At 50.7% G+C, this 8,079-nt stretch overlaps 1 protein-coding gene across 1 annotated transcript; it reads left to right on the top strand.

The window, feature by feature from the left end:
• Window positions 1-4,485: 4,485 nt before the first annotated feature.
• HOXD10 (homeobox D10) lies at window positions 4,486-7,585 on the top strand. Its single transcript, XM_032753373.2, has 2 exons — window positions 4,486-5,286; window positions 6,630-7,585. Exons 1-2 carry the CDS (start codon window positions 4,542-4,544, stop codon window positions 6,905-6,907), a joined length of 1,023 nt encoding a protein of 340 aa, XP_032609264.1. The 5' UTR covers window positions 4,486-4,541; the 3' UTR covers window positions 6,908-7,585.
• Window positions 7,586-8,079: the final 494 nt, after the last annotated feature.

Here is an 8,079-nt window from a genome sequence, read left to right as displayed (position 1 = left end):
CGTTGCGTGCCCTCCTTCCTCCAGCAAAGCCCCTGACCTTGGGGAGGACCTGTGTCCCCGTTCGGAGTTCACAAGAGAGAAGACAGGGCTCCCGGACATTGGTCTCTCTAAGGGAGGATGACTACCCCCTTTTCCTCCCCGAAGTTCATTGTGAAGAGCCTGCAACCCCCAGAATTAGCGCCGGCCTTGTTAGCCCTCCAAGCCCTGGACCAAAGGCCCTGGGGCCTGCCGCTTGCCCATCTCCCGGAGCTGGCCTCAGCTTTGGTGGGGAGGCCGGGGCTCCAGTGAGCCCCCAGGCGAGGCTCTAACGAGTGGCGTGGGTGTTCCCCGCGGGCAACCTTGGCTCCACTAGTCTGACCGCCGGTCCAGCTTGGTTATAGTGAGGCTACCTTTCCCAAGGCTGAACGGGGTCCTCGGTCTATGTGGAGTGAGAGCTGCCCTCCCTAAATGTCGTTGTGTTCCTCTCAAGGCGGCCCTAGCGGCTGCACATCTGGCTGTTCGGGGGCCCCTTGGACTTGGCTGGCAGCCGCCTGCGAAACACCGCTTCTCAGCGGTCTGCAGTTCCTTTCCTCCCTGCGCCCAAGATGGGCCTGACAAGGGCCCGGGATCAGACCAGAACCTCTGGGGGCTGAAGACCTCTCCCCACCCCCATCTTTCAGAATGTGTGGGGCTTGCGGAGAGTGGCCTTGGATCCTGAGGCGCCAAGGTCTCAGACTCTGAAGTGGAAGGGAAATGCGCGAAGTAGGAGTCTTTTGTGTCTGCAGAAAGAGGCTGTCCGGCCGCCGGCCCTTGTTGCACGTCTCGATAGACCCCTTATTGCATTGGTGGTAGACTCCCCATTTGCCCCCTAGATTTCCTTTCACCTTGGCTTGGAGGTGCACAGTGCAACCCGGAGGAGCGCCCTGGGAAGACAGCTTTTAATTGACTCCATCCGCTCTGTCCCCAAAGAGTGACACAGCCCAGAGGTGGCTCAGGACCCTAATCCGGGATGACCCTAAGAGCCCACAGGTCCACTCAGGCCCAGGGCTTCAACTTTTCTTCCAGGAGACAAGAGTGCAGATGCAAGCCACTTTTTGATTACAAATGCTAATTTCTTGCTCAAGCTATTCTTTTAATTTTTCCCTGGAAAGAACTGTGGCAGGGAGAAGGGCGTCTTGGTACAAATATGGGTATTCATCTCCTTTATGGTGCAATATTGATTTATTATTAATGGTGACTGCTCCAACTGATCTAAAGATGATCGAAAACATCAGCTACATTAAATACTCGGAAGCAAAATAAAGGCTGCCCTGTAGAGCACTGCCTTTTTATTCCATTTGTCTCATCTCAGCCTTAGAGTCTTAGGCACACTTTCCATCCTTTGGGGCTCAGATCATTCTTTTGTATTATTTCTATCTTGCTCGATTTTTTAATGATAAAATATTGACAGTCTCTTGTCTCAAGGAGCGGGTCTGAAGGCAGAAATTTTAAAGATAAAAAATAGAATTTTGTGAGAACAGATTCAAAATTATGTCTGATATGCACATTTTTGTCTGTGAGTAAAAACCTATTTAACTCTAACCAATATGGGAGTGACTTTGAGCTCAAAGCCACTGAAAGCTGAAATGGAAAGGTCCCCAAATTCTGAAGACACATCCTGCTTATTCTGGCTCACTGCAGACCTACCCGCCCGCAAGGAATTGCTTGTTTTTGTTTTTAAGCCTGTATGTTTTCTTCATGTATAAATAAAGATTACGAAAGGGCATTTGATGGGCATAAAATTCCCGATTAGATTAAACAGTCTTGCCTTGCTTAGGGTAGGGAAAATTGGGCAAACAAGTTCCCAGCAGCTCTCCTGGCCGAGAGGCAAAAGGGCGACACTCGATACTGCTGGAGCGCCAAGCCAGTTTCAGGGCGCCTGCGGCAAGCGAGTGCAGCGGGCACTTTATCCAGCCTTGGGCATGCTTAGCCCTGGCTCGAAACAAGATCTCTACTATGTGAGAAAGCAAATTTCAGGGCGCTGGTCAGTGGCTGTTAGCTTTGAACAGTACCTTAGCAACCTAGAGTCAAAAGTTATGTTTTGTTTTGTTTTGTTTCTCCTGCCATCCTCAACCCCCCCACCCCACAGTTCGAAAACAGCCACCCCTGTGGAAAGGTAATGTTTAAACCTCAGGCTATGCTGGTATGCCGCAGCCAAAGCAGTTGGAGGCGCCAGGCTTTTAACCTGACAATGATGTTGTATTTGAACAGCTGCGTAAAGGTTTAAAAGGTCTGTCTCATTGCCACCGCGGAGTTTTTTAAAAGAGGTTATTGTTTGGTCGAGAGCACTGAGAGGGAACAGGCGAAACGGTCCCAAGGCCGAAAATAATGTTCAACGCTTGTTTCCGCCAGGCCAGGGGAGATTCCTTTTTGGGAAGCGGGACAAAGGGTTTGCTGGGAAGGGTTTTTGTAAAGGAGCGGGCGGGCTACTAGGTCCCCCAGAATGCTGAGGCGATTTAATGAACATCAGGCCCCAAAGAAATGTTCTGGTGAGGTGGAAACCCAATTTACCCACAAGTTCAGTCTCTGGGCCTGAAATCCAAGGCCAGCCCACGCGCCAGCGAGTATGGGGAAAAGAGAACACAGATGCCCTCCCAGAATGAGAACTGGTTCATGGTCAGAGTTTCTGGGGCCGCTTTAGTTTCTTGGCTGGCAGGAAGGGAACCTGGCAGGCCGAAGGACGGCTCCAAGCCCTGGCTGGCCCCTCACTCAGGGCAAGCCTTTGGAAATCAAGGTTAAAGCTCCCCGCTGCTGCCCCGAGGCCCGGGCTTCCGCAGGGCGGCTCACCCGCCTGCAACAAGAGAGGGAGGAAGTTGTTGAAGTTTCTCATAAAACTCTGAGTTTCCATGGTGGTAGTGGTGGTTCTTTAATGAGCCGGACCACAACCCCAGACCATATCCTCTTTATAGAAGTTTTGCTCACCAAAGGAAATAGAGAACTAAGATTCTCACCTCCTTCCCCTCCCTTACCCGAGCAAAGCCTTGTCAAATAATTTTAGGAATTGTCCAAAACTGTAAAACTCAACTTCTGACAAAAGTATAGCTTTTAATAGTTGACAGTTTGTATTAAAACAAAAATTGACCTTCTTGGTTAGCAGCGAAGGGAAAAAAATCAATAGTATAATTTTCAATAATTCATAAAGTGAACGCCATTATGCTAAATTTAACTATTAATCTTATCCTTTACAAAGTCTCGATTGATTTGTTCATAAAGTATCTTCCCGTGTGTGGCAACAGCAGGCATAACTCTTTAAAAACCTTCAGAAGCAAGAAAATTACCAAGTAGCCCAAGAATGTAGATGAGAATTTTATTGATCGCCCTGATTCTTCTTAATATGTATTAATAAATTCCACAACCTTTTGTACCTTGCACTTGTCAGAAACCAATGCTTTTACAAAATCCATAAAAGGAAAACATTTTTCTTTGCAGAAGAACCAAAATGACACCTTTGCATTTCTCTCTGTCCTTCTTGGCCCAGTCAGTTTTCTAAAACTTCTGGATTCTGAGGGTCAGCGTTTCCCCTTTTCTTAAATTATTTTTTCCTTTCTTCCTTCCTTTCTGCCCTCCGTTATCAGGGTGTGGGGAGAGAAACCTCGGTTTAGTTCTCCTGCAGGGAGCCCGAGGGACGCTTTCGCGGATAGTGAACTGCTGGCAAAGAATTGTCTCTGGGCTGAAAGCTCCCAGACGTCCGGCTCCGCAGAGGTCAGGGTGTGGTTTCTCTGAGAGCCGAAGGCTCATGTAGCCCGCCGGGGCGCATAGGAACCCGGAGCCAGGCAGGAGGACCGAGGGGGAGGACAACGCCGGGACCGACCCATCCATGGGAATCCGGGCCCGGCCAGCTGCTTGGCCTCCCGGCCCTCGCGGCCCTTTTTGCCTCCGCCCTCCGAGAGACACCTTGGCCGCTTCTTAGCCCCAAGGGATCTTTCCTTTGGACCCCTGGGGTGGGATGTCTCAGGGCCCGCGGAATCCGACTCACCTTCCCGCTGGGCTGCCCGGGACTAAATTAACCAGCCTGCGCCCCCACCCGCTTGTCCTGGACCCGGCCCTCTTAAGCGCGTTCTGCCTGGGTGTGTGTAGGGGGGATGCTTCTGTGCGCTGGCGCCAGGGCACTCTGGCTTCCCTCCCCTTCCGTGCGTGTCCACTTGGAGGCCCCTAGAGCTGAGCCTTTCCTTCCGCCGGTTGGGCCCAGGGGCCGAAGCGGGGCACGCGAGTGGGGCGGGCTGGCCGAGCGAGGCCTGGAGAGGCGGACAGGAGGGCGGCGGAGAGCGCTGGGCCGGTTGTCTCCAGCGAGCACTATCGCAGGCGCGTAGTAGATGTCGCTGTTGTCCGTGCTTACGCGGCCAGCCGGCCAGGCTCTGGAGCACGTGACCTGAGAGGAGGCTGCGGCTCAAGGCCATTTTCAAATCTCATTGGCTTGGTTGTCATGTGGTCGGCAGAGGCATCCACAATTACACGGGGAATGTTTTGCTAGAGATGTCAGCCTACAAAGGACACAATCTCTCTTCTTCATATTCTTCCCCAAAATGTCCTTTCCCAACAGCTCTCCTGCTGCTAATACTTTTTTAGTAGATTCCTTGATCAGTGCCTGCAGGAGTGACAGTTTTTATTCCAGCAGCGCCAGCATGTACATGCCACCACCTAGCGCAGACATGGGGACCTATGGAATGCAAACCTGTGGACTGCTCCCGTCTCTGGCCAAAAGAGAAGTGAACCACCAAAATATGGGTATGAATGTGCATCCTTATATACCTCAAGTAGACAGTTGGACAGATCCGAACAGATCTTGTCGAATAGAGCAACCTGTTACACAGCAAGTCCCCACTTGCTCCTTCACCACCAACATTAAGGAAGAATCCAATTGCTGCATGTATTCTGATAAGCGCAACAAACTCATTTCGGCCGAGGTCCCTTCGTACCAGAGGCTGGTCCCTGAGTCTTGTCCCGTTGAGAACCCTGAGGTTCCCGTCCCTGGATATTTTAGACTGAGTCAGACCTACGCCACCGGGAAAACCCAAGAGTACAATAACAGCCCCGAAGGCAGCTCCACTGTCATGCTCCAGCTCAACCCTCGTGGCGCGGCCAAGCCGCAGCTCTCCGCTGCCCAGCTGCAGATGGAAAAGAAGATGAACGAGCCTGTGAGCGGCCAGGAGCCCACCAAAGTCTCCCAGGTGGAGAGCCCCGAGGCCAAAGGCGGCCTTCCCGAAGAGAGGAGCTGCCTGGCTGAGGTCTCCGTGTCCAGTCCCGAAGTGCAGGAGAAGGAAAGCAAAGGTCGGTATGAGCAGAGTTGCCACCCCAGCGGGGCGCGCAGCCCGGGAACCCGGCAGAGAGGGAGTGCCGTGGTGCCCAGCGCCGAGCTGGCGCCCGACTTGGCAGGTGGTGCTCCGCCTGGCTTTTAGAGGGGTGATCTCAGCCCTGAGATAGTCCCCGCTTCTGCCCTGCTGCCCTGGCCCTCCCCGCCAGTCCTGGCCCCACGCTGATGGCGCCCGGGCAGAGGAAAAGCTTGCCGGTTTTATTTTTTCCTGAGCTAGACCTGAACACAACAAAAGAGCGCAAAGGAGACTTGCGGCTCGTAAACACGACCCTAGAGCCTCCTTTCTCCTGCTCAGATTTGCAGTTCCAGTTTTGCCTTGAGCCCAATGATCATGTTAAGGTGACCCAGGGCACCGTGTTCGTGTTCAAGTGTATGCACCCCGCATCCTGCGAGCTTGGGGGTGGTGAGGGGAAAGAGATGGCTGGGCTGATTGGTGCTTGAGTTGGGAAACAGGGCTTACTGCCTTTGCTGGGCTAGGTAACCTTGGCTTTGTTTAGGAAAAGTGCTGCAGGCTTTGCAATCCGTCGGCAAAGAGGGCAAAGGCGGAGGGGGAGAGTGGAACCCGCATTGCCCATCCTGCAAGGCCAGCCTTAGGGCTGGGCTAAGGCAAGAGCCAGGGATCTGGCTTTTTGAGAAGGAGCCCTGTTCCTCTCCCCCAGTGCTTAGAGGTGGGCCACAGTAGGGGGCTCCCTTTCTGGGGGAATGCTTTTGTGTGGGGTCAAGAAGACATGAAAATTAAGGAAATTCTGGGGAATGCAACAATACCCAGGCAAGGTGGGGAAGGTGTCTCGCTTCCCCATTTATCTTTTGAAAGAGAATGGGCACCTATAAACCTGGCTGTTGCGCTCCCTGACTGCCTAGGAGAGGTGGGGAAGAAGCGGCAGATTTGGGGACCTGAGGCAGCAGTGGGGTTGGTAGGCTTGTCCAGGTTGTGACTTATTCCCCTCCATCCCTGTTAGGAGCTGAACCCTTAGAATGTTGCTGGGGAGATCTGGAAAGTTTACTATTGTACTAATGTTTTGTACAAGTGAGAAAGTTGAAAGAGAGAGAGAGAACCCAAATGCAGACTGTCCTGCCATCATGTCATTTAAGTAATGTGGCATCAATGTAAGATTCCCTTCCAGGGCCCACTTCATGTGAGTAATGTTTAATACTAGCATTTTCCAAAGCGCCCTGGCTGCCAGCAGGGTCATGGCCAAGGGTACATTTGAACAGTCTGAAGAAAAAAAGAAAAACCAAAACCAAAAAAAAAAAAAAACCTCTTGATTTTTTTTTCTTCTTCTCCCTTTAATTTTGTTAGAGGAAATCAAGTCTGATACACCAACCAGCAATTGGCTCACTGCAAAGAGTGGCAGAAAGAAGAGGTGCCCTTACACTAAGCACCAAACGCTGGAATTAGAAAAAGAGTTCTTGTTCAATATGTACCTCACCCGCGAGCGCCGCCTAGAGATCAGTAAGAGCGTTAACCTCACCGACAGGCAGGTCAAGATTTGGTTTCAAAACCGCCGAATGAAACTCAAGAAGATGAGCCGAGAGAACCGGATCCGAGAACTGACCGCCAACCTCACGTTTTCTTAGGTCCGAGGCCGGTCAGAGGCCAGGATTGGAGAGGGGGCACCGCGTTCCAGGGCCCAGTGCTGGAGGACTGGGAAAGCGGAAACAAAACCTTCACCGCTCTTTGTTTTTTGTTTTGTTGTATTTTGTTTTCCTGCTAGAATGTGACTTTGGGGTCATTATGTTCGTGCTGCAAGTGATCTGTAATCCCTATGAGTATATATATATATATATATACTTAGCACGTGTAATTTATTATTTTTTCATCGTAATGCAGGGTAACTATTATTGCGCATTTTCATTTGGGTCTTAACTTATTGGAACTGTAGAGCATCCATCCATCCATCCAGCAATGTGACTTTTTCATGTCTTTCCTAACACGAAAGGTCTATGTGTGTGGTTTGTCCATGAACTCATGGCATTTTGAATACATCCAGTACTTTTAAAATGACATATATATTAAAAAAAAAAAGATTAAGAAAACTCACAAGCTTGGAGGGAGGGGGACTTAAAAAGCACATTACAATGTATCTTTTCACAAATGAATTTAGCAATTGTCCTTGGTGAGATGGGATATTGACGATTTATGCCTTGTAGCCTTTCCCTTGTGGTGCATCTGTGGTTTGGTAGAAGTACAACAGCAACCTGTCCTTTCTGTGCATGTTCTGGTCGCATGTATAATGCAATAAACTCTGGAAACGAGTTCGCTCCCTCTGCTTTCTGAAATGGAAATATGTTATGGTGGAAATGAAAGCCTATGGTGAGATTATCTTCTGGTTACCCTCCCTGTTTGGGGCATTTGGGCAGGGGAGTGATAGACTAGTAGGGGAAGGGAGATGGGGGACAAAAGCTGGAGGAGGCCTAGGGTGTTGGATTTTGGCAGTGGTTGGGGGAGAGGAATGATAAGCTAGCCTGAGAGTGAAGTTTTCATAATTGGGAGGAAGGGGAGTCTCCTCTTTCCTTTCCCAGTCCCCAGTGATAGTAACACAATTGCACTCTCAATGGATGTGAGCTTTCCTCTGGCCTGAACCTGGTAAGTAAGTCTATACCCCAAGCCACTTTCTCCTCAAAGCCTCCCATTTGTGTGTTTTCTCCTCTTTGGTTTTGGTTGTGTTGTTTTTAATGCTTTCAGTGGCGTCTTGGTGATTTCTGGCTGGCGAGCAGTCATCAGGGGCTAGGTTGAAGCTAGTCTTGCC

Source organism: Hylobates moloch, unplaced genomic scaffold (assembly GCF_009828535.3).
Source record: "Hylobates moloch isolate HMO894 unplaced genomic scaffold, HMol_V3 SCAFFOLD_1, whole genome shotgun sequence".
Classification (NCBI taxonomy): Eukaryota; Metazoa; Chordata; class Mammalia; order Primates; family Hylobatidae; genus Hylobates; species Hylobates moloch.
The sequence above is the reverse complement of the archived record's forward strand: the minus strand, read 5'-3'. Positions and strand labels throughout refer to the sequence as shown.